Genomic DNA, 26,458 nt, shown 5'->3' on the forward strand with positions numbered 1-26,458 from the left:
ATGAGGCCATCGAGTGTTCTTCGTTGAGTGCCTACTCTCGGGAGAGTCTATCCCGAGTGTTTTGTTCGTGTTCCTGAGTGTTTGCCACACTAAGGAGCTACGCAGAATCTGGTAGTGTAGATGACCTATTTTGTACAAATGCATATTAGATGACATACTATTGTCCTACACACTACCATTTTAGAAAGTGCATGGTGTCTATATCATATTTAGTCTGGTGGTGTATGATGTTATTAATTGATCAGCTGTGTGGTTCGGGTGCAAGTTTACTTGGTTGAAACACAATTGGTTTCATTTTAGCTATTGTGCATCAACTACATACATTGTGTTTCACTTTTCAGCAGTGCAAATTGCTGAGTTTTATTATTATGTGCACCATTGAAAGCCCTAGTTTGGTTTTGGATAATTAATGAAGCCTAAGTGAACTAACCCGCTCTAAGTGATATATGAGATAGGTTGGTTCACATCCATGGTGGAGGTAGATGGCACTCAAGTGATGGAGATGGCCAAAAGATTGTGTTGAAGTGCTCCAACTTGGAAAAGAAAGAAAGAGAAAAACAAAATGGGGCTCAAGGCAAAGGTATAAAACCTAAGGCCATTTTGTTTTGCCTATCAAGACACAATAGAGTGCATGACCGGGTTTAGGATAGATAGTCGTACTATTAAGAGGGGAATTCTTGTTGCAAATACAGTTATCAAGTGCTACTAGGTGAAGTAATTCATTGCATATGTATTAGAACCTAGTGAGTGCTAACGTGATCCTTGAAAATGAGTTGAAATATGCTAACCCAAGTGCTTAAGTGATGGACATATGTTGGTGTTGACACATGGAAACAAGGAATGAAGATTGCGCTTGAAAAGGAGATGAGACAGTGGGTCGGACTAGTTGATGCTTGAGCATCGAACCAGTCCGAGTCCATACCCTAGTGCACACTAAAGAAGGCAGAGAAGCAGACTGGGTCAGACTAGTCCGACCCAACAGTGGTAGAGGCAGGCGCTCAGTTGGACCAGTTTGAGGAGGAGCATTGGACTAGTTTGGATCAATGTTCATTGGTCCAACCAGCATCCAACGAAGGCAGCGAATGATGTGGCAACATGTGGTGCATAGATCTGTGAGAGTTGGACCTGAAGTAGTCCGACGACACCGGTCAGGCCAGAGTCCAACCTATTTCGCGCTCTTTGGAGTGACTCAAACCGATATGGCGAACTGGTCTGACTCGATCGACACTGGCGCAGTCTGACTCAAAGTCCAACAGTGCAAACCTCAGGGCCCTGAGAGCCGTTGGAATTGGACGGATGACTTCAAACCAGAGGACGTGTGGCAGCCATCCATGGGTCGGACCAGGAGTCGAACTGGTCCGATGCCCACGCGAAGTGGTCCGATGGTTGACCTACGGTGAAGGGAGAGGGGCAACGGCTAGTTTGTGTGTTGGCTCCCTATTTTAGCTTGTTGGTCGGCTTGGGCTCACTTTCTTGGGCATTTTTACAGCTGAAACAACCATGTGAGCCTAGCCATTCTCCTCTCACTCATCTCTCTTGATTTGTTCATCATTTAGTGAGATTGGAGAGCATCCAAGTGCATTTACTTTGAGATATTGCCTCTGGTGGCACTTGTGAGTGTGTGAGCTGCGGGTATTCTTTTTACTCTTGGTGGTTTCCACCACCTAAATGGCTTGGTGTAGTGGAGGATCGTTGAGCAGCTTTGGTGATTGTTGTCGGCTCCGATTATGAGGGGTTCTTGTGCCTATCCCTACGGGAGATCACAAAAGGCAACTCTAGTGGCTTACTCATGGCTTGTGGATCCTCATTTGTGTTGGTTCTTACGGTGCCCAAGTGGTGGGCTAGGCGTGTGATGTCTGTCAGCGCATGAGCCACCAAGTGAGTGCATCGCCACAACGTGGAGTAGGTTGCCGACAAGCAACCGAACCACGGGGATAAATCTTGTGTCCCAATTGTCTCTTGGTATTCATATTGACACTTGCCCGGTTCAGTATATCACTCTACTCCTCTTGTATTACTTTCATATATCTTGTGTAGAGCTTGCTTGTTTGCCTTGTGTAGCTAGTTGAGTAGCTTGGTAGACTAGTTGTAATTAGTTCCTTAGCTAGCTCACTAGTTGGTGTAGTTGTTACCTAGCTTGCTAGATTGAATGAAAAATCAACCTGGAGATCATAGCAACTAGTATGTGGTAGGTGACTTGCCTATTTGATTAGAGCTGGATCAAAATCACATATTCGCCATCTTATTTTCTAACCAAGGTTGCTCTAGTGTTTTGTAGAAATTTTAATTAGGTTATTCACCCCACCTCTAGCCATTTTGGACCTTTCAACCATCTAGGACAAAGTAATAAGAAGCATGTGTGATGACAAGTTTAGGTGGCTTAAGATGATCATTGGAGACAAGAGTTCAAACTACCCTTGAAAAGAAAGGATAAGGATGACAAGAAAGGATACGGAACTGACAATGGAGGTCAAAGTCGAGCAACATATGTGCATGCAATTTTTTGTTTTTGTTTATGATAATTGATTATCAGAGAGATAACTGTATCTTCTCATTGAGCGGCGACAAAAATGGTCTGTGATAGCATCTGTTACCTTCATGACTGTAATGAAAATAGTTTCCAATGATCTAGACAAGATGAATGAATCCAAGGAAGTAGTAACCTGTAAATTTTGTTGTAAATACCTCAAAATCAAGGGGTAGTTGTGTGGGGCCGAGGGAGGAAGCCGGAAGAATCCAGGTTTTCGGTGCTCCGGCTCCCATGAAAAAAGGCTCCGACTCCCATCGGCTTCTCCACAGAGAGGCCCGATTGGTAAGGCGATGAAACCGGGGCATATGCCCCTTTAGGAGCCCAAAGAGGCCCGATTTTATTTCACCCCATTTGGTAGGACTCGTGATGAAGCCGGAGTAGAAGCCCTTCAAAAGCCCTATCAAATGGGACCACTATTTACATTTATACTTCACCCATCATTAGGGTCCAATAGATACTCGTTCACGCTAGGAGGACCGGTGGAAATGATGTCTTTTATGTTTCTCTTGTGGTTCCTACTACTACTGCCCATGTCTCTCATAGAAACGGTACAATTCTAGGTTCTTCCTCCGTCCCCAAATAAATCAATTCCTAAAATTCATGCAAGTCAAACTATCTTAAATTTGACTAACGCTATATTTAACAACATTTATGACATAAAATGTGCACATTATGAAACTATATTCTATGGTATATCTAATGATTCTAATTTGATGTTATAAATCTTGACGAGTTGTTCTAGAAATTTGGTCAAAGTTTAAAAGTTTGACTTAAGACAACTCTAGGAGAGGGAGTATATCTTTATTCATTTTTTTTAAATGGCCAACACAAGATTATAGAAACAATATCAATATTTATACCTAAAATAAAATAGAATACATTGGGGGGCCAATGACAATAAGAAAACATAATAATTTTAAATTATACTTCCTCGTCGCTACGGTACATGTGCCGATCAAATTTTCTTAAGTTTAAGTAGATTTGTATAAAATATTAGCAACATTTGTATATCTAAATAAGTATATTATGAAAATAGATTCAACGATCTATCTAATATATATATTGACCTTTTATTATTCATTCGACCCAGCAAAATCGCTGGTCACCAGATCCTTTAAAGTTGAGTAAGTTTATATTAATAAAAAGGTTCAGCCCTTGCTACTATCAATTGATGGATGGATGGAGGATGGATCGTCGTTCGTTCTAGTCCTGGGCCGGCGGCCTCGGAAAATCCGAAAGCCCATAATCGTTGGATGGGACTGGGAGCCGCCGCCCCTGTGGCCGTCTTCCACCAAATCCCGTCCCGAGCCCGAACCGTCCGTCTCCCCGTTGGCTCTTCCGTGCCGGAGCCGGAGGCGAAGCGGAACCGAGGAGACCAGGGGCTTGTTGGCGAAATTTTTGGCGAAATAGTACTATAGCATTTTCGTTGTTATTTGACAATTAGTATCTAATCATAGTTTAATTAGGCTTAAAAGATTTGTCTCTTGAATTTTGTCTAAACTCTATAATTAGTTTTATTTTTTATTTATATTTAATGCTTCATGCATGCGTCCAAAGATTCGATGTGATGGGGAATCTTGAAAATTTTTAGTAACTAAACACTACCCAGGTGGAGAACCAAAATCACACATTCACACACAATCCTAGATCGCCTTTTCCTTCGATTCGATTTGTCTTAGACGAACAAGATCCTATCCATCGGTGGTGGCTGTGGCGGGCATGGCAATGGCAGGAGCAGCGCTCCTTCGTTGTGTGGCCACCAAGATGGCCCGCGCACCGCCTCGTGTTCCTCCATCTGCACTCCAACACCATGGCCATAGCCTCCTTCCAACAAGCTCCAGTCGCCTCTCACTGGTAGAGAACCGAGCTTTACTCCCGGTGGGGAACCCCCTCTAGTCCCGGTTCCCCACCCGGGAGCAAGCATCCGGGACTAAAGGGGGGGTCCTTTAGTCCCGGGTCAGGAACCGGGACTAAAGGAGGACCTTTAGTCCCGGTGGGTAACACCAACCGGGACTAAAGGTGCCTCCTGACATGCCACGATGGCCGGCACCTTTAGTCCCGGTTGGTAATACGAACCGGGACTAAAGGTTTTTTTTTATTTTTTCTTTTCTTTTCATTTTTTTGTTTTCTTTTCAAAATAGGTTTTTGAAGTCGTATTGTACGCTGCTAATTATACATTTATACGCGCATATAGTATGTTTCAGTTCAAGCACAATGAACGTATTAAATCACACAATTCAAGCATAGAAATATATATATATATATATATATATATATGCATCATATATATATTTACATGCATGCATGCATATGTGTATTTTACATTATATTATTTCATGTGCATATATTACAAAAGATTGCATATGTGGAGGGCCTCGGGCGCGGAGGAGGGCACGGTGGAGGGCCACAGGCGCGCGCGGAGGAGGGGCACGGGCGCGCGCGGTGGAGGCCGCACGAGGAAGAAGAGGGCGGCGCCGGTGTCACGGAAGGCGAACGGACGCGGCGCGAGGAAGAAGAGGGCGGCGGTGTTCGACGAGGAAAAAGACGAGCGGATCGATCTGCGCCAGGCGCTGGAGGTTATATACCAGAGAGAATTACTCCCGGTGCCAGCCACCAACCGGGAGTAAAAACCCTTTACTCCCGGTGCGTGTTACCAACCGGGAGTAAAGGTACCTTTACTCCCGGTGCGTGTTACCAACCGGGAGTAAAGGTATACCTTTACTCCCGGTTGGTAACACGCACCGGGAGTAAAGGGTTTTTTTTTGGCGGGCCACGAAACTGCAGCCCACCTTTACTCCCGGGTGGGCTTCCCACCCGGGAGTAAAGGTGGCCTGCAGTTTCGTTTCCCGCCTGTTTTAAGTAATAGTCTTGTTAAATACAATAGAAATGCAATAGTTTTTGTTAAATACATAGTAAATTAAATAAAAGGCATAAAATTATTTTGTTAAAAATATGAATTTTCTTTTTGTTTATTGCACATAGGAAAAATCTATAATCTAACTTTTTTTATTTTTTGTTAGAATTATAAAACATAATGTAACTAATATTTATTATTTCGTTAATGCAAAAATGTAGTGTTTAATTAAAATTATTAAAACTATTGGTTTTGGACAGGAAATTTGTTTTCACATCATTTTAACGTTAATATTTTAATTTTTCATCACTCAGTATCCTAATTTACCTTTTTGAGAGAGAAATCCCACCAAATCAAACATTGATTTAATTTGAAACATGACATAATAAACATCTGAATTCACAATTATTACATAATATCTCAAACACACACTATATTAAATCACTATATCATCAAGTGGGCACAACAGTGAACTTCTTCTTTACGTATGTCCCTTGGTTATGATCGCTTCGTAACCATGGAGTGTCCTCATCATTTACCAAGATGCTAGGGTCTTTGTTCACTTTAAAGGGCGGAATTCGGTCATCCTTTTCATATTCTTCTGACATGTCCGACTTGTCCTCAATTCCCACGATGACTCTTTTCCCTGAAAGAACTATGTGGCACTTTGGCTCTTTGGTTGAGTCATTATCGTTTTTCCCTCTTTTTGGTTTGGTAGACATATCATTGACATAGAACACCTTATTCACATCCTTGGCAAGGACGAATGGTTCGTCTTTGTACCCAATATTACTAAGGTCTACTGTTGTCATTCCATACTCGTTGTCTACTGTTACCCCGCCTCCGGTCACCTTGACCCATTGGCACTTGAACAATGGGATCTTCAAAGTAGGTGCATATTCTAGTTTCCATATTTCATCTATGCGTCCATAATATGTCTGCTTATTCCTATTCGGGTCTGTGGCATCTATGCGGACACCACTGTTTTGGTTGGTACTTCTTTTATCTTAGGCTACTGTGTAGAATATGTTCCCATTTATCTCGTACCCTTTGTATGTGACGATATGCCATGATGGTTGCATAGCCAATAAATACAGTTGCTCATGGATGCTCTCATCACCTTGACATTTTTTCGCAACCAACCGCCGAAAGTTTCCATGTGCTTATGCGTAATCCAAGCTTCAGTCTTCCCTGGAAACTCGGATCGTAAGAGATCCTTGTGTGTCTCAATATACGGATCTACCAAAGAGGAGTTCTGTAGAACTGTGTAGTGCGCTTTATTGAAATAATCATCATCCGTACCAATATATGTTTTCCTCCCTAGTGTCCCCTTTCCGCTTAATCTCCCCTCATGTCTCGATTCAGGAACACCAATTGAGTCAAGGTCGGGAATAAAGTCAACACAGAACTCAATGACCTCTTCTGTTCCATAGCCCTTAGCGATGCTTCCTTCTGGGTGAGCACGGTTGTGAACATATTTCTTCAGGACTCCCATGAATCTCTCTAAGAGGAACATGTTGTGTAGGAACACAGGACCGAGAGTGAAAATCTCCTTGACTAGGTGAACTAGGAGGTGTGTCATAATATCAAAGAAGGAAGGAGGGAACACTAACTCAAAGCTAACGAGACATTGAACCACATCATTCTATAGTTTAGCTAGATCAGTTGGATCAATTGCCTTCTGAGAAATTGCATTGAGGAATGCACATAGCTTCACGGTGGCTAGACGTACATTTGGAGGTAGAATTCCTCTTAATGCAACTGGAAGTAATTGCGTCATGAGAACGTGACAGTCATAGGACTTTAAGTTACAGAATTTCTTCTCTGGCATATTTATAATACTCTTTATATTCGAGGAGAATCCAGATGGTACCTTGATGTTGTTTAAGCATTCAAACATGATTTCCTTCTCCTCTTTGCTTAGAGTGTAGCTAGCAGGACGTAAGTAATGGCGTCCATCATCTGTCTTCTCTGGATGCAGGTTGTCTCTTTCTCTCAAACAACGCAGCTCCTGTCGTGCTTCAAATGTGTCCTTAGGCTTTCCATATACACCCATAAAGCCTAGCAGGTTCACACAAAGATTCTTCATCAGGTGCATCACGTCAATCGAGCTACGGACCTCCAGGACTTGCCAATAGGGTAGGTCCCAAAATATGGACTTTTTCTTCCACATGGGTGCGTGACCGTTAGCGTCTTTCGGAATAGGTTGGCTTCCATGTCCTTTTCCAAAGACGACTTTCACATCATTGACCATATCGAGTACATCCTCACCGGTTCGGTTGCGAGGCTTGGTCAGGTGGTCTGCCTTCCCTTTAAAATGCTTGCCTTTCTTTCTTACGGGGTGATTTGCAGGAAGAAATCGACGATGGCCAAGGTACACGACCTTTCGACATTTTTTCAAGAATACACCTCTAATATCACCGAAGCAGTATGTGCATGCATTATATCCCTTGTTTGACTGTCCTGAAAGATTACTTAGAGCAGGCCAATCATTGATTGTTACGAACAACAATGCTCGCAGATCAAAGTGTTCCTGTTTGTACTCATCCCACACACGTACACCTTCTTTATTCCACAAAATGAGAAGTTCATCAATAAGTGGTCTCAGGTACACATCGATGTCATTGCCAGGTTGCTTCGGGCCTTGGATGAGCACAGGCATCATAATGAACTTCCGCTTCATGCATAACCAAGGAGGAATGTTGTAGATACTTAGAGTAACAGGCCAAGTGCTATGACTACTGTTCTACTCTCCAAAAGGATTGATACCATCTGTACTTAAAGCAAACCTTAAGTTTCTTGCATCATTTGCAAACTTCGGGAATTCTCTGTCGATTGCTCTCTACTGGGACCCATCAGCAGGGTGTCTCAACATATTGTCTATCTTACGGTCTTCTTTGTGCCATCGTAACAATTTTGCATGTTCTTTGTTTCTAAACAGACGTTTCAAGCGTGGTATTATAGGAGCATACCACATAACCTTGGTAGGGATTTTCTTACGCAGACGTTCGCCCTCAATATCACCAGGGTCATCTCGCCTGATCTTATACCACGACGCATGGCATACCGGGCATGCATCCAATTTCTCGTACTCTTTGCCACGGTATAGGATGCAGTCATTAGGACATGCATGTATCTTCTCTATTTCTAGCCCCATAGGACAGACAACTTGTTTTGCTTCGTAGGTAGTGGCGGGTAATTCATTGTACTTCGGAAGCATCTTCTTTTGGATTTTTAGTAACTCTCCAAATCCCTTGTCAGATACACCATTCTTTGCCTTCCATTGCAGCAATTCTAGTGTGGTTCCCAACTTTTTCTGCCCTGCATCACAAGTTGGGTACAACAATTTCTTGTGATCTTCTAGCATCCGCTCGAACTTGATCTTCTCCTTTTCACTTTCACATTCTCTTTGTGCATCACGAATGACCTGACAAAGATCATCAGCCGGCTCATCTTCTGCGGCTACCTCTTCTTTAGCTTCTCCCATTACAGTATCATTGAAGCACGCACCATCAGGAATAATATCATTGTCGTCCCATTGTTCTTCTTCACCTTCTTCCATTACAACACCGGTTTCTTCGTGCTTTGTCCAACAAATATAGTTTAGCATGAAACTCGACTTGAACAAGTGTGAATGAAGAGTCCTTGAGCAAGGATATTCCACCGTATTCTTACATATGGCACATGGGCAGCACATGAAACCGTCGCGTTTGTTTGCCTCGGCCGCACGTAACAAAGAATGCACGCCGTCAATGAACTCTTGGGAGCGGCGATCAGCATTATACATCCAATGACGGCTCATCTGCATTACATGACATAAATATCATATTAAAACCTAGATCATAATTAATTATTTATACAACATGCGTGCCACCACAAAAGATACAAATTTATAAAAGCATCGCTACAATGTAGACAATCCCAACTACCACTAAAAGAACTAAAGCTAAAATACATTTCAGGAGCACAAGGATTTCGCGACCAATCTCAACTAAAACAGACAGATCCCCCGATTGTGCAACATCTTTGGGCTTCTTCGGCTGGATCACTGCCTCATTAGCCGCCGTATCTGCCTGTTGTGCAAGATATTTTTGCACGAGTTCAACATACTCTTCCTCCCAGTAGAAGCCTGAACATCGTCCACTGCCATCCCACTGAAATTAAAACAAAAAATTAGAACTTTAATCACAACCATCATGAAAATAGATATAAACTAACCATAATCATTAAATACGATAAAATAACTCACATTGCGATCCGGACACTTGTAGAAGATACGATCCTTGTTGGGACCCTCCTTCTTCACTCGGTACTCCATCACAATCTTCGTCTCATCACGACACTTGCCGCATGGAATGAGAGGAAGGCCCGGTCTAAGTCGCTTTGGAAACCCATGAGAGGCCGAGGACCCGGAAGCAGTTGCCATCTACTCTCTATACTCATTTTTTAATACACTATAAATTTCTCCTTTTATAAACAAATAAAATTAACAAACTATAAAATTATCTATATCTCTAAACAATGATATTTTTAATGGTCATTGTGTTCTCGTCTTTTACTGCGGCAGGTAAGTAATTCATATGATATTTCTGCAAATTAACAGAAGAATGGGAATGTACACACATAACAGACTACTACGACGATAACGGGACGTGTGAATAAATAACCATCCGTACTAGTTGACCTTGCTTACGTGATCATCTCGGCGAGCATTTCTCCACCGGACGGCACCGTACTTGACCACGGAAGAGCTCCAATTCTACGAGGAAGGGAACACGGTCTTCCACGACCGTTGCCGCTCTCCCTCGTAGAATCAAAGCTCCTCCTTGACGTCCGTTACCGCTCGGCAGAGAACATGCTCGCCGAAATGAACACGGTCCACTAGTTCAACTAGTACGGATTTTCTATAATTTTCTAACTATTTTCTAAGTTTTTCATTTCATAAAAAGTTAAAATAAAAAGTACGGTGATTGACAGACTACTGCGACGATATCGGGACATGTGAATAAATAACCATCCGTACTGGTTGAACTTGCTTACGTGATCATCTCGGCGAGCATTTCTCCACCGGACGGCACCGTACTTGGTCAAGGAAGAGCTCCGATTCTACGAGGAAGGGAACACGGTCTCCCACGACCGTTGTCGCTCTCCCTCGTAGAATCAAAGCTCCTCCTTGATGTCCGTTACCGCTCGACAGAGAACATGCTTGCCGAGCTGAACACGGTCCGCAAGTTCAACTAGTACGGATTTTCTATAATTTTCTAACTATTTTCTAAGTTTTTATTTATATATACTACGTTTAGGTACGGTGATTGACAGACTACTGCGACGATATCGGGACATGTGAATAAATAACCATCCGTACTAGTTGACCTTGCTTACGTGATCAGCTCGGCGAGCATTTCTCCACCGGACGGCACCGTACTTGGTCAAGGAAGAGCTCCGATTCTACGAGGAAGGGAACACGGTCTTCCACGACCGTTGTCGCTCTCCCTCGTAGAATCAAAGCTCCTCCTTGACGTCCGTTACCGCTCGGCAGAGAACATCCTCACCGACCTGAACACGGTCCGCAAGTTCAACTAGTAAGGATTTGCTATAATTTTCTAACTATTTTCTAACTTTATATTTATATATACTTTAACCTTCTTTCATGTAAATATGCAAGCTTGAAGTGATTTTGAGCTCAAATTGCTTACAAATGAAAAAAACCACAATAAAGAACCATAAATATATATAGTGAACAAAATGGCATAAGAAAATGGTAAAAAATGAGAGTATGAGATTGGTAACCTTTACGACTAAAGAATCGACGGAGGAATCGAAGAAATCGACGGAGGAATCGAAGAATGGATGGAGGAACAATGGAGGGAGGGAGGAAGCAAGAACACTACTACAGTGAGCTTCAAAATGTGCTGAGCTCGGGCTCGGAGAGGAAGGAGGAGACGGCCGATTTATAAAGGAAGAACATTTAGTCCCGGTTGATGGATCCAACCGGGACTAAAGGTAACTTTCCAACCCCAGACGCAGCCACGGCCCGGGAGTAGACCTTTACTCCCGGTTGGAGCCACCAACCGGGAGTAAAAGTATACCTTTAGTCCCGGTTGGTGGCTCCAACCGGGACTAAAGGTCCCTACCACCTCTGTCTGGCGCAGTAGCCGTTGGGCAGGGACCTTTAGTCCCGATTGGATCCACCAACCGGGACTAAAGGTATCTCTAGTCCCGGGCGCAAAAAATCCCGGGACTAGAACCCATTTTAACCGAGGATCAAAGGTCTGTTCTCTACTGGTGTCTGGTTTTCTAGCTTCTCTACATCTACTGGTTCCACGCCGCAGACAACCATCCAAAGGGTACGCCGCCGCTCCTCTCTGATTTGATTTGGGTCGACGTATAGGATAGTATAAAGTAATAGTAGACAAAGCATATTTATCTGAATCTGAAATATTAAAGATTGCAAAAAGCTTATACAGCTTTTTCTGTAGTACCTTCTATTCAACTTACTTGATTTTATTTATACATTACGTATTAATTGATGTTACTTACTGAAACATTTTTGTGCATTAATTATATTGTTGTTTGACATGCTACCATCTTCCCTTATAAGTGTAAAAAAAAAAGGATAGCAGATTGTTAAGGTTTCGAAGCCAGGTCATTTAGGCCCTTAGCTGCTGATATGGTCGGGGCTGTTTCCCTCCATACCATGAAGCTTATCCCCCCCCTGTCTCACAGTCACCCACCGTGTTGTCATGTCTATCTATCTAGCATACATAAAACCTAAATTACTATTTATTGGTTTTCAATGTTGACATATCTGTTATCGCGTTCATGATCCTAGGTAGTACACCACAGTATCACATTCACATTTGATCCTTTACTTGAGATTATTATTGTACTTGTGATTATGAAATGAAATTCACTATGCGACCAACATAGATACACATAGTGATCTTGATAACCTTCGTATTACTGTTATTGATGATGCTCTTTGTTCTATTATATGTTTCTTTAGGGTCCTCAAACTTATAACAAGAAAGTTCCGAGTGGCAATGAGTGGGACTGGTAAGACTTCTCCTTCCAATTTCAATATCTATCTATAAAGAAATAACTGATAAGTGTTCCTTCTAGAACGAATTGTCACTTGCATTTGTAACTTTCAGGTTTATGGCTGGAGTCAAAGACGCTGCACCCAAGGCAGCTTACGGCCTGGTGTTCAGTGGCTCCACTTTTATATATTATTTTTATGTCATTCCGGCACTGGACCGTATAGACGCCCAAATGGACGCCGTTTGTGAAAAATTGGACGCCTTTTCTAAAGAGGAGAGATGGAGCAGCAACAAAATGAAACGGGACATGCAGCTCTCGATTCTATGGGTCACTCTGGGCGTTCGGTTAATTGAAACCGATCGGTTCGGTTCTTCGGTTATTGAGCAAATTCGGTTCCCTGAGAACCGAGGAATTTTAGGTTCGGTTTCGGTTCTAACCGAGGGAACCGAATTTTCAGGAAGCAAAAAAAACAGTCCATTCAATTCCAAATTTCGATAGCATTTCCCCTAATTTTCCCTTTACCAACTGACCATCCTCGAACATTTTGGTGAAGTGATCCCACATTTCAGATCTGGATGCCATCTGCTTTCTCTTCTTCCCCTCCTCAGCTTCTACATCAATGACCTCCTTCTCCTTCTCTGCATCACCATCAGCATCCTTAAAATTCCTTAAAATTCCCGTCATTCCCGGCATGGGTCTCTAGCCAATCACTGATGTCTTGCTGCATCTCCTTCTCCTCCTCAGACATCTGAGGAAATATAGTCAAGTTATCACCTACAAATCCCCACATCTAAAATCAGTCACAACTCAAAAATACAGTCAGATCTGTAGCACTTACATTGCAGGACGCAATTGATGTAGCCGTTGTGGAAGACGTCAAGACGACGAGCAGACGCCAGACGGAGAAGTGGCGGCGGGCGACGGCGGCTAAGGGTCCGGCGGGCGACGGCCGTGACAGGATGCGGCCTGCGCCGGTGCTGGCTGCTGGCCGTGCGGCAGCGTCGGTCGGCTACGGCGTGCGCCTGCGCGGGCGCGGCTGCCAGCTGCGGCGTGCGGCGGTGCGGTGCCGTGCGGGTCTGCGGGCAGCGCCGCAGCGGGGTCTCGGGGAATAGAGTAGGGACTGGCGGACTGCAGGAGTCGGGGGTAAGCTTTTTTTTTCCGACTTGTTCGGGGGTAAGCTAGGGTTCGGCACTTGGGCTCATCTAGTCATGGGCTGAAATCGTCACCCCCTGAAATCTTCGGTTCTCTCGGTTAACCGAGCCGAGGAACCGAAATAACCTGCTAAATTCGGTTCCTCAGAAAAAGGAACCGAACATAAACTGAATTTTTCGGTTTGGGTTCTGGTTATTTGGGTTTGGTTTTTGATTCTCGGTTAATTTTGCCCAAGGAACCAAGAAATTCTATACTTTTCCTTTTTTTTTTGTAAAAATTGAACCCCGTTCTAATAAACGAGTAAGTTCTAAAAATACTGGTTTACTAGCGGTAGGACCTTTTTTTTTCATCTGCTATATCAAAATTACTTACTCAATTATAAGTCTGGTCGTAGCCTCTTGGGCCGACCGCCTCAGTAAATATAGAAAGTTTCCTCCTGGGCCTGCTGCACAAGAAAATCCCAAAGCCCATATCCAAAGATAAACTGAGTACGTTTTATTATTTTTGGAAACCTACTACTACTACTAATAATATAATCCGGGGAGCGGGGAGGGGGAACCGTCCGCCCGTGTTGTTCCGCATATCTCCCGTCCCGAGTCCGAACCCCGCTGCCCCGTTACGTGCCGGAGCCGGAGACGGAGCCGAAGAGGAATCGACGAGGGCGGCGGAATAGCCTAGTAGTTGCATATAGATATACAGCAGCCGAATAGAGAGGAGGAGGAAGAGGAGGAGATCAGGAGAACCCAAATCACACCAACCCTAGCAAGCCTTTCTTCGATTCGATTCGTCGATTCGTCTCTCTCTGACTTCATAATCGCCAGGCACAGGGAGGAAGACGAACAAGATCCACCGCATCGGTGGTGGCTGTGGTGGGCATGGCAATGGCAGCAGGAGCAGGAGCAGCGCTCCTTCGTTCTGTGGCCACCAAGATGGCCCGCGCACCGCCTCGCCTTCCATCTGCACTAGATCACCATGGCCGCCTTCCAACGAGCTCCGGTGACCTTTGGCTTTCTAGATTCTCTACTTCTACTGGTTCCACGCCGTCGTCAGCTAACCTCAGGGTACGCTGCTCCTCTTTGATTTGATTTGGGTCGACATATTGGATAGTAAGCATCTGTCTTTCATATATTTCTTCTTTGATTTGATTTGGGTCGACATATAGTATAATAATAATAATAATAATAATAGCACACAAAACATCTGTCTTTCATATATTTCCTATTAGATAGAAAAGTTAGTGTGTAAAAAAAAACATTCCTTCGTCTTTCGTTTGCTAGCTGAATCTGAAATGTTGAACAATGCAAATCTTGTAGATTTTATTTATACATTATTAATTGATGTTACTTATTGCATCATTTTTATGCATTAATTATATTGTCGTTTGAGTTTTCACATGCTACCATCTTCCCTTATAAGTGTGTAAAAGGACAGCAGATTGGTACCGTCCCTTATAAGTGTGTAAAAGGATAGCAGATTGGTAAGGTTACAAAGCCCGGTCATTTAGGCCCTTAGCTGCTGATATGATCGGGGCTGTTTCCCTCTCTACCATGAAGCTCACCCCCTTCCCTCCCTGTCTCACAGTCACCCACCCTGTGGTCATGTCTATCTATCTAGCATACATAAAACCTAAATTACTATTTAGTTTTCAATGTTGACATATTTTTTATAACATTCATGATCCTAGGTATTACACCACACTATCACATTCACATTTGATTCTTTAAATGAGATTATTATTGTTCTTATGATTCTACATGAAATGAAATTGACTTGTGCCATGCCAGCCCTATGTGACCAACATAGATACACATCGTGATCTTGATAACCTTCATATTACTGGTATTGATGATGCTATTTGTTCTGTTATATGTTTCTTTAGGATCCTCAAACTTATAACAAGAAAATTCCCAGTGGCAATGAGTGGGACTGGTAAGACTTCTCCTTCCAATTTCGACATCTATCTATCAAGAAATAACTGATAAGTGTTCCTTCTAGAACGAATTGTCACTTGCATTTGTCACTTTCAGGTTTATAGCTGGAGTCAAAGATGCTGCACCCAAGGCAGCTTACGGCCTGGTGTTCAGTGGCTCCATTTTTATATATTTTTATGTCATTCCGGCACTGGACCGTATAAATGCCCAAATGGACGCCCTCTGTGACAAATTGAACGCCTTTAATAAAGAGATGGAGCAGCAACAAAATGAAAGGGGACATGCAGCTCTCGATTCTATGGGAAGTCAGATAGAAGCTAGAGATGAAGTGGGCGAGTTTTCTAAAGGCCAAAGGATACAAGCATCGGGTATTAGTCTTATATATACTCTTCATTTTTCCTTGGTGCCCATACGCGTATTGAGTTTTAAACGTTGTCGTCTTTGCTTAGTGACTAATCTAACACAAAGTTTACCATTCATTTGCAATTTGAAATTACTTCCCTAGGTCCATCATTCTTTTAGGAATAATAAATAGGAAATAAGCGAATCTGTGTTCACAATTCGGTTGCACTTACATTTTGAAATGGATGCAGAAATAATCCGAGGGAAAGCTGAACAGAAAATGATATTTGATGACCTGTTTTTGTGCAAATGGATATTATTAGTCATTAGATGACCTACTATTGTACTACACACTACCATTTTAGAAAGTGCATGGCATCTATATCATATCTAGTCTGGTGGCGTAAGATGTTAATTAATTTGTTCAAATTGCATGGTTCTGGTGTGCGTATGTTTATATTGGGTTTGAAACGCAATTGGTTTCGTTTTAGCTATTGTGCATCAACTACATAGCTGTGTTTCACTTTTCAGCAGTGCAATTGCTAACTTTTATTGTTCTGTGCAACATCTAGGACAAGTTAAGGAGCATCTGTGATGCCAAGCAGAAAGGATAAGGAAGACAAGAAAGGTTATGAAATTGACAATGGAGGACAAAGACGAGCAACATATGGATGATTTTAATTTTTTGTTTGTGATAATAATTGGTTATCAAAGACAAGTGTATCTCCCCCTTTGCTGAGTGGTGATGAAAATGGTTTTGTGACAAGTGTATCTCCAGTATCTGTTACATGTGCGGCTGTAGTAAAAATATTTTCCAATGCTCTAGACATGATGAATGAATCGAAGCAAGTAATTGTCACATGTACGGATTTGATTACTTTGCTTATCCTCTCCTATAGAGAATCCTGATCTGTTTGGTTAGTGGTTCCTTTTAGGTCAATCGGAAGGTAGGGATTGGATGACCATATGGCATTTAGTCGATTGGAGTACATGTTCATTTTCGGATGGCCCTGAGGTGACTGAACTAGTGATTGATCACCTTACTGGACTTGTATATACTTGTTTAATTGCCAGGCCAATTGGCCTCTGCATGTGTTTCCTACTGTTAGCCGAGTACCAAAAAGATCCATTCATGTAACTTGAGAATCATTTATAAGTTTCTTTGGGGTCCAGAACCAATGAGCAAGTCTCGTCCTGTGCCTAATGCTGACAAAACATAGCAGTTTTAGTACCAGGTTCCCATTCAGTAAGCAATTAGCTAGTGAAAACCAAGCTCTGCAAATTCTTCCGGAGATGCAGCCTGACAGCACTGAAAACGTCTAATCAATGACGCGCTCCCCAGCCACCAGGCACAGATTTGGCATTTGCCATTGAGCTACATTCAATTTTAACAAGTACACCGAATTCAGAAAACTGAAACCAAACAATTTCTTTAGGTAACCCTCCATCGCACATACAAAATACCCACTGAATCTCAGAAACAATCGCACGGTGAGAATCAACATCTTGTTGATATGATATACAAATCAGCTTACACCTTTCAACAGTGAGTAAAGATGGGACGAAATGAAGAAATACACTAGCAAAATTTCTGCAGATAGCATCTTTCTAATTTCCAACCCTCACTGGTACATGGCCACACACAGAATACCAAAAACTGTCCCAATTAAGACAGCAAGTGCGCCCTTGTTTACAGGAAACACAAGCTATTAAGAGGAATCATCAGCTCCTAGGTGCATCAAGCCTTCTTTGTAAACTTCAAAGTCATCACACAACCAGCGGCACACAAGGTATAGACGGAATGTTGACATCTGTATCCCAAGCAACCGCTGCAAGAGAGAAATCAAAGTGGAGTCAAAGAAAAGAAATAGGCCCGTTGATGGATTTCAACAGTTAAGATAGAGATGGGCAAATGGAAATGAACTACTACTGCAGCACTCTAATGAAGAGCAGATGACAGTTAAGATAGAGATGTGGTGTAAAATGTAATTATAGTAAAAAAATGAAAGATGTTCCTCTTAGTTCGATCAAGCTTATTTTAAATCATATACTACCTCCATATTTAAAAATGAAGTCGTTTTGGACAGCGACACGGTCTCCAAAGCATAACTTTGACTACTTATTTTTATAAAGATATTTATCAAAAAGTGATATATGTAAATTTTTGTGAAAGTATTTTTCAAGACAAATTTATACATATGGTTTTCACATTTTCAAACTCAACAACTTAAAAGTTATTCATGATTTATATTCTCAATGTATGACCCAAGTCTTATCCAAAACGACTTCATTTTTGAGTTTGGAGTGAGTATGCAGCTAAGCATGCATAGTAACTCTACAGGATGACCTTACCAGAGTTTGTTGCTTCTGGCGAAAGGGGTTTCCCTTCCTCACAAACAACATGATCTGCAACTAACTCTACAACACCTGCACAAACAATGCTGAACTTTTTAACCAATATGCTTGCTGTTACGGACCAGGGACCAGAGAGCGTAAGAATGCGAGGTGGAAGGTCGAGGCTTGAAGGAACGGCGACGAACAGACGGAGCCGTCGTCGCGAGATGAGTTTGGACGGGAAAGAGGAGTCGCCAGGAAGCAAAGGGAGACTAAATCTCAACCCTGGCTTATCCCTTTCATTAAAGATTTGCAGTACTTATACAACCCAATCCTAACAAACTCAATAACAACTAAACCCAAATATCTTTTCTAAACTCTAGGACTCTGATAACTGATTGACCGGCTGGTAACCACGCACTGGCCCTTGGCCGACTCAGCCACGGTGCCTGCGCTGGTACACCTTGCCGGTCATGACATCTGTCCCCTCCTTGGGAAACAACTCGTCCTCGAGCTGAAACGAGGGAAAACGAGCGCGGAAGTCGTCGATGGCCTCCCAAGTTGCGTCGTCTTCAGGCAGCCCTTCCCACTGGATGAGCACGTGCCAGACACCGCGACGAAGCTGTCCACGGAGCGCCCGCGCCGATCGGTGAAGAACTCAGCCATTGTGCATAGGTGGCAGAGCCGGTGTCGCTGTCGGAGGAGGGCCCCGGAATGGCTTCAAGACGCCCACATGGAATACATCATGGATGCGGGCGCCTTCGGGCAGCCATAGGCGATAAGCTGCTGCACCCACGTGCTCCACCACCTGAAAGGGTCCAGCATAACGCGAACTGAGCTTGCTGCGGAAACCCGGAACGAGCGACTGAGCTGGCCGATGAAGGATGCGGAGCAGCACCCAATCGTCGACCTGAAACTCCAGCGGCTGGTGATGAGCATCATAATGCTTCTTGGCATACTCCTGGGCCTGCAACAGACGGTCGCGCACCTCTGCCAGGAACTCGTCACGGTCGCACAAGTGGCCGTCCACAATCTCCGTGCGTGCAGTCCCTGCTGTATATGGCAGCAGTGCCGGTGGAGGTATGCCATACACCACCTGAAATGGTGTCGTCCCCAGCGAAGTATGGTAAGAAGTGTTGCAACAAAATTCCGCCCAGGGAAGCCAATCCAGCCATGAACGAGGGCGATCACCACTGAAGCAGCAAAGATACATCGCAATAGTGCGGTTGACAACTTCGGATTGCCCATCGGTTTGTGGATGGAAGGCGGTGCTCATCCGCAATTTTACCCCTGCTAGCCTGAACAGATCACGCCACACATTCCTAGTGAATACCGGATCACGATCACTGACAATCGAAGATGGAAATCCATGCAGACGAACAATGCCCTCAAAAAAGGCCTTGGCCACCAAGGCTGCTGTATACGGGTGACTGAGAGCCAAGAAATGAGCCTGCTTCGAGAAGCGATCAACCACTGTCAAAATAACACTTTTGCCATGGACACGGGGCAGACCTTCGACAAAATCCATTGCAATGTCGGACCACACTTGAGTAGGCACATCGAGGGGCTGCAATAATCCTGCTGGGTGCAAGTGTTCAGTCTTGTTATGCTGGCAAGTGACACAGGAATTGACGAAGTCATGCACCAAGCGACGGTCATGATCCACCACAAAATCCTGACGAAGGCGATGCAAGGTTTTCTGAATGCCTTCATGTCCTGCCGTGTGAGCCAACTCAATCACCGTGGGCAGTGCAGCCGATGTGGGTGGCACATAGACGCGTGAGCCACGCATGATGCGGCCATCGGTGATGTGCCATGGCTCCCCGCGGTCTGCCACCACGGAGTCACGAAGACCGCGAAGTGTGGCATCCTGCTGGAGTTCCTGCCTCATTTCGTCGAAGAGTCGGAAAGACGGCCCAGAGAGAGCGTTGAGGTGGGCAAGCTGACCCTCACTGTCCCTCTTTCTGGACAGGGCATCCGCCACCACATTGAGACGGCCGGGCCGATATTCCACAGCAAAATCATATCCAAAGAGCTTACTGACCCACTGGTGCTGAGGGATCGTTGATAGCCGCTGGTCGAGTAAGAATTTGAGGGCATAATGATCTGTCCGCACCAAAAACTGTCTTCCCCAAAGATAAGGCCGCCAATGGCGAATAGCCTGCACTAACCCGATCAACTCCCTTTCATAAGCTGCTAACTTGAGATGGCGAGCTGCAAAAGGCCTGCTGAAAAATGCCAGAGCGCCTTGGCCTTGATGAAGAACCACACCAAACCCTGTCCCCGAGGCATCACAATCAACAACGAAAGTGTTATCAAAGTTGGGAAGCTGAAGCACTGGAGCTGTCGAGAGAGCCTTCTTGAGAGTTTCAAAAGCCTCGGTAGCTTCTGGTGACCACACGAATGCCGCCTTTCGGAGCAGCGCGGTCAGCGGCGCCGCATTAGTTCCATAGTTCTGGATAAAACGACGATAGTAGCCGGCGAGACCCAGGAACCCCCTGAGGCCCCGCGGTGAGTGCGGCTGCGGCCACGATGAAACAGCTTCCACTTTGTCCTGATCCATGGCCACACCGTGTGCCGTAATGACATGGCCCAAGTAACTGACTGAAGAAGTGGCGAAGGAGCATTTGGAGCGTTTCAACTTAAGCTGATTGTCGCGCAGTGCAGAGAGGACCATGTTGATATGTTGCAAATTCTGTGACCACGAGGGGCTATAGATCAAGATATCACCAAAAAACACGAGGACAAACTTACGCAAAAACGGCTGCAGGACGGCATTCATCAAGCTTTGAAAAGTTGCCGGCGCATTTGTATGCCCGAAGGGCATAACCAAGAACTCAAAATGACCTTCATGTGTGCGGAAGGCTGTCTTCTCAATGTCATCCACATGCATCCGCACTTGGTGATATAGTCGGAACGCAGATCTAGTTTGGTGAAAAAGCGGGCGCCTTCCAACTCATCCAACAGCTCCTCGACGACCGGAATTGGAAATTTATCTTTCACTGCCTGCTGATTCAGGGCACGGTAATCTACACAAAAACGCCATGTGTCGTCATGCTTCTTAACCAACAGGACAGGGGCCGAGAAGGCTGAGGTGCTGCGGCGGATGACGCCCTGCTGTAACATAGAGGCGCACTGGGACTCAAGTTCATCCTTCTGAAGCTACGGGTAACGGTATGGCCTTACTGCCACTAGAGCTGTATTGGCCTTCCTTGGTGCCCATACGCGTATTGAGTTTTAAACGTTGTCATCTTTGCTCAGTGACTAATCTAACACAGAAAGTTTACCATTCATTTGCAATTTGAAATTACTTCCCTAGGTCCATCATTCTTTTAGGAATAATAAATATGAAATGAGCGAATCAGTGTTCACAATTCGGTTGCACTTACATTTTGAAATGGATGCAGCAATAATCCGAGGGAAACTACTGCTGAACAGAAAATGATATTTGATGACCTGTTTTTGTGCAAATGAACATTATTAGTCATTAGACGACCTACTATTGTACTACATACTACCATTTTAGAAAGTGCATGGCATCTATATCATATCTAGTCTGGTGGCGTAAGATGTTAATTAATTTGTTCAATTGCATGGTTCTGGTGCGTAAGTTTATATTGGGTTAGAAACGCAATTGGTTTCGTTTAGCTATTGTGCATCAACTACATAGGCTGTGTTTCACTTTTCAGCAGTACAATTGCTAACTTTTATTGCTCTGTGCAACATCTAGGACAAGGTAAGGAGCATCTGTGATGCCAAGCAGAAAGGACAAGGAAGACAAGAAAGGTTATGAAATTGACAATGGAGGACAAAGACGAGCAACGTATGTGTGATTTTGTGTTTTTCACCCTGTTTGCTTGTTGGTTTTAGCCAGGCTTATTCAACCAGTCAATAGTGTTTTTCTCTCACAACAAACCAGCCCCAACCAGCCCAGAAACCAACCAGCGAACACGCCGTTTGTTTGTGATAATAATTGGTTATCAAAGACAAGTGTATCTCCCCCTTTGCTGAGTGGTGATGAAAATGGTTTGTGACAAGTGTATCTCCCGTATCTGTTACCTGTGCGGCTGTAGTAAAACTATTTTCCAATGCTCTAGACATGATGAATGAATCGAAGCAAGTAATTGTCACATGTACGGATTTGATTACTTTGCTTATCCTCTCCTAGAGCAAATCCTGATCTGTTTGGTTAGTGGTTCCTTTTAGGTCAATCATCGGAAGGTAGGGGTTGGCTGACCATATGGCCTTGAGTCGATCGGAATACATGTTCACTAGTACATCATGCGCGCCATCGCGCGCGCCAGACAATTAAACTGGAAATCAAATGGTATACATAAGCATAGCAAGTACCGGTAAACGCAGCGCAGTGGTACAAATTGTACTTATATTACATGGATGAATGTCATGAAGCCGGCAATCTTTCGAGTTGGAATGTTAGGTTAGTGTTACTGACATACTACAACAGCTCACGCCATATGTCCAGCGACAGGTTATAGCCTGGCATAGAGTCTGGTATAGTGCAGTTAGCAGCAGGTAGGATTCGTAGTTTTATAACATTAGATAGTGGGATCCTAGACTATACAAGAATGCTGACGACAAGGTTCAAAAGCGCCCAGATTGCATGCCGGTATAGTAACTTAGGCAGCCAAGTTTTGAACCGGCGTTGTAATTACCACTGTACATTGTGTTGAAGATGAGCTTGGCTGTAGGCGTTGTGACGGCCATGTACAAGGCGATGTACCAAGGGGTTTGACAAGCTGTACAAAAGATCAGATAGGTTGAGGTGATAATAACAGTGTTGAAGAAGGTGATTTTTAAAAACTATGGCAGCATGTATCTAAAAACCTGTATCATTTTTTCTGATTGCCTGATGATGATTTGCGTCCACCAGACTTGGCATGTGGTTTAGTATCCTGAGCGCTTAGGCTGCAAGCAGAGCATATTTATTATTGTTGAGAAGTTGCACAGAAGGATTATATGCTCATGTTGTAACCTATCACTTTAAACAGTTTTGCCAAAAACGTGGATCTCCGATTTATAGTTAGTGTTTAATACCTTTTTGCTGGGTTGTCTAGGTGGTCCTCTAGATGCTGTTCCTGTGTACCCTTATCATGTCCGGTGATCTGGACGTCTATGTTGAGTTTCTGAGAGGTCTCATGATCAGGTTCAGTGAAGGTTGTTTGATCCTATAGGAAAAGTACGTGATTGATAGAGGTAGCTGAGCATAGTTAACAGGAAGTCTGTCTTCACATTTGTTATGTGTGGGAATGTAGGTCTAGCATCAGTATGTGCGGTGTACAGTTTAGGGGGGGGGGGGGGAGATATGTTTTGTGGGTACAAAGAGGACAAACCTCCTTATGAGTAGATTGGTCCTCAAACAGCTTCGTCTTTGCAGGTTTCTTTTCAATATGGGTCGACGATTTTGCCAGGCTGGGAAATATAGCATGAGAAATTGCGAAACGGCAAGTAATGTTTGATTAATTAATCAGTGGTAAGTGTGAGCTGTAGTACTTTAAATATAGCAGGCATGTATAATATTTAAAGGCAGTAGTGCACAGCAGACCAACATAGAACAGTGGGGCAGTGATATAAGATCATCCGAAGCAATACTAACTGTGATGATGAAATAAACACAATTACACAATACTACTACTTTCATGTGACCAGAAGAAAAGGACGGTTGTATGTACAAGGATTTAAATTTATCAATGTGCATCAACCTGATGGTTTCATGTCGTGTTATCGATGATTCGCACGACGATCTTACACTACCAAGGTCAGTAGCTTTCTAATGTCCTAGCAGTAAGAAAAAACTATAGTAATCTAGTTTTTAGCGACTTACTGAGTGTAATAGGAAGATAGCAAGAACAATTTGTTTTTATATATTCTGATTGCGCTAATTTTGACAGCATAGCGTAAAATAGGTAACTCATGGGGGAAAAACAGCACACAGTTAGATATTTCTGACAATGAAAGTGGTAAAGTAATTAGTAATTGAGTTAGGAAATGGCAAGTCATGACCATTGTGACAGTAATGCTGACACAAGAAAGAAGTCCAGATGTCTTGGTTGAATTTCACAAAACTTTTAAAGGTATGAACACTAATTCCCAGAGATACAATATGGCAAGCATCGTTCAGAAGGTCAGATCAAACCATCTCGTGGACTATATAAACCATCTATCATTCAAGCTATCTTGTGCAGCCATTGTTAAACAGTGGGTAAGTTTACAAACGGATCTAAAAGTGCAGCAAAGTAGGAAAGGAGATACTTACATTCTAAACAGTAGCCATTGTTAAACAGCCATCGCGCGAGCCGGCAAGGTAGGAAAGGAGATACTTACATTCTAAAGACCACACGGGTCTTACAGAGAAATGTTAAATTTGGCAGTGCCTAATCCTGTTGGGAAAACCACAGCACTTCATAAATTTCGTGCAGCGATATTAATTCTCGTAGAAATTTTACTCACACATATGCATGTCATAGGAACTTTAATAATTTCAGCATATATATTAGTGTTAGCCACCTTGTGAGCTGATAATAGATAAAAAAAATTGAAGCTCCACAGCTTGATAACCTAATGGTAATTGACTCAGCGAGCAAATTGCAAGCCAAAGATATGATATTCACAAAATATATCACGGCATTGTGTTGTAACTTGTACATGGCCGTCAAAAGCCTTACCGAGTCGGTTCACTGTAAGGGTCACATCACGCCAAAGCTAATGATATTCACAAAATGCTAAAATTGAAGAATGAAGATGGGCATAAGCCTTACCGAGTCATGAACACAAAAAATAAGCTAAAAACTGACCCCTGAGTCATCTAAGGTTGTGAGTGCATAAACATATGTAGATTATAGTATAGGCTATTGGCACATTAGAAACTGGAGAGATTCATCAACACACAATAGGCACAATATAAAAGAAATACATATAGGGCATGATCTTTGTTGATTTTCATTAAAGTTTGTTAGTCCAAGCACAGTGGGGTGAGCAAGATGATTTAGCCAAGAAGGAAGTGGTTCTCGAATCTCATCAGGAGGAAACAATACAAAGGGCACCAATAAGTACATGCATTTGTAACAACACATCCACAATCGAACCATTATTCAGTAAAAAAAAACAATCAAACCATTGAAAAAGAATAGAGATTAGAGAAGAACACACCTGACATAATCAACGGATCCACCATATTGGCATCAGCTGCAGTGCGTATCCAGGAACCCAAAACAAAATAAGGCCGAGTGGATATATACCCAGTCTGTTGCAGGCAAAGAACAGAGACCGGTGAGTAAGATGGCAAACATAGGTTGGGCAAGCATAGATGGATGAATTTTACTGATCATAGAGAAAGCATCCTACTAATTATAGGAAGAATATTTGATTGACCATAGAAAAGCAGGTGTTCCATAGCTGGAGGTAGATCTGAGCATTTGGGTAAAGCAGTGGCAATGTAATAGCTGGGGCAAGGAGCAGTTTTTTTTATGCACATGTTGCTCCATTTTTCGCATCCACCTGATCTCTGTGGTACTTTTTTTAAAGTGCAACGGTATAGGAATGTAAATTCAAGCATAAAAAGTCTGTTGGGTACTGTTGTCCTTTTGCTGAACGCTAATGAACGTTATATGAATACTGGAAATTTGACATCATCAAAGGCAGAAAAGTATAATATGTAGTAGACATAGCAGTAGGCAATATGACGGGGGAATAAATATATAGATATGGAATCACCTAGCTGTCGTCGGAACACTCGTTTTGGTGTAAGCAGGAGTTCTCAGGCTGGCATTCCTAAACCTGAAGATGACGTAGATGGAGCAACAGTTCTTAGTTGTTCATAATTCATAAATGTGCATCAGTCCTACAAAAAATAGACAACAAATACATATGCAATGGTTAATATCCTAATTTGTTTACTGGTCCATGGAGGCAACAGAACCTGGGGATGTTAATCAGATAAATGATGGCTCTGTATAGTATGCATTGCAAAACGTTCACTATGGTAATGTATAAGGACTCAGTCAAACAAATACACTGGCCTAATAAAATCAGATCTCACCTCCCTGAGCCGAAGACTTCCCTGTCTATCCGTGCAGCTAACTTGACAAAAACCCTGAATGGCAATCAAATTCCTCCTCAACGGGAAACTGCAGGGCAGCAGTACGGAATAAGCAAAGCAGAGTATGAGATGGAGAAGAGCGAGGTGAGGAGGCGGGTATGACCTCACCGACTGGATGGATCGACCCGAGGAGGTCGCCACGCCGTCGACCGTGTCCA

The 26,458-nt window shown here is 43.3% G+C and overlaps 1 protein-coding gene and 1 long non-coding RNA gene across 6 annotated transcripts; one reads left to right on the forward strand and one right to left on the reverse strand.

Moving 5' to 3' along the window:
- Positions 1 to 14,121: 14,121 nt before the first annotated feature.
- On the forward strand, positions 14,122 to 22,331 carry LOC136508590 (uncharacterized). 2 transcript variants are annotated; one of them, XR_010772037.1, is made up of 5 exons: positions 14,122 to 14,638; positions 15,457 to 15,506; positions 15,605 to 15,876; positions 21,915 to 22,026; positions 22,141 to 22,331. XR_010772037.1 is itself a non-coding variant. In XM_066503301.1 (4 exons), the coding sequence occupies exons 1-4, from the start codon at positions 14,453 to 14,455 to the stop codon at positions 16,443 to 16,445; spliced, it is 531 nt and encodes a 176-aa protein (XP_066359398.1). In that variant the 5' UTR covers positions 14,122 to 14,452; the 3' UTR covers positions 16,446 to 16,727. The 2 variants fall into 2 exon arrangements, 1 of the variants encoding a protein (XP_066359398.1); XM_066503301.1 differs by lacking the exons at positions 21,915 to 22,026; positions 22,141 to 22,331 and adding an exon at positions 16,423 to 16,727.
- A 220-nt stretch (positions 22,332 to 22,551) lies between these two features.
- On the reverse strand, positions 22,552 to 26,458 carry LOC136509603 (uncharacterized). Of its 4 annotated transcripts, none has more exons than XR_010772394.1 (9): positions 26,404 to 26,458; positions 26,241 to 26,328; positions 25,916 to 25,978; positions 25,352 to 25,445; positions 24,459 to 24,582; positions 23,536 to 23,614; positions 23,240 to 23,370; positions 23,030 to 23,110; positions 22,552 to 22,941 (listed from the first exon to the last, which is right to left on the reverse strand). It is a non-coding gene; the product is annotated as an uncharacterized lncRNA (long non-coding RNA). The 4 variants fall into 4 exon arrangements; XR_010772393.1 differs by having other exon boundaries at positions 25,916 to 26,042; XR_010772392.1 differs by having other exon boundaries at positions 25,352 to 25,978.

The sequence above is a fragment of the Miscanthus floridulus genome, chromosome 15 (genome assembly GCF_019320115.1).
Source record: "Miscanthus floridulus cultivar M001 chromosome 15, ASM1932011v1, whole genome shotgun sequence".
Classification (NCBI taxonomy): domain Eukaryota; kingdom Viridiplantae; phylum Streptophyta; class Magnoliopsida; order Poales; family Poaceae; genus Miscanthus; species Miscanthus floridulus.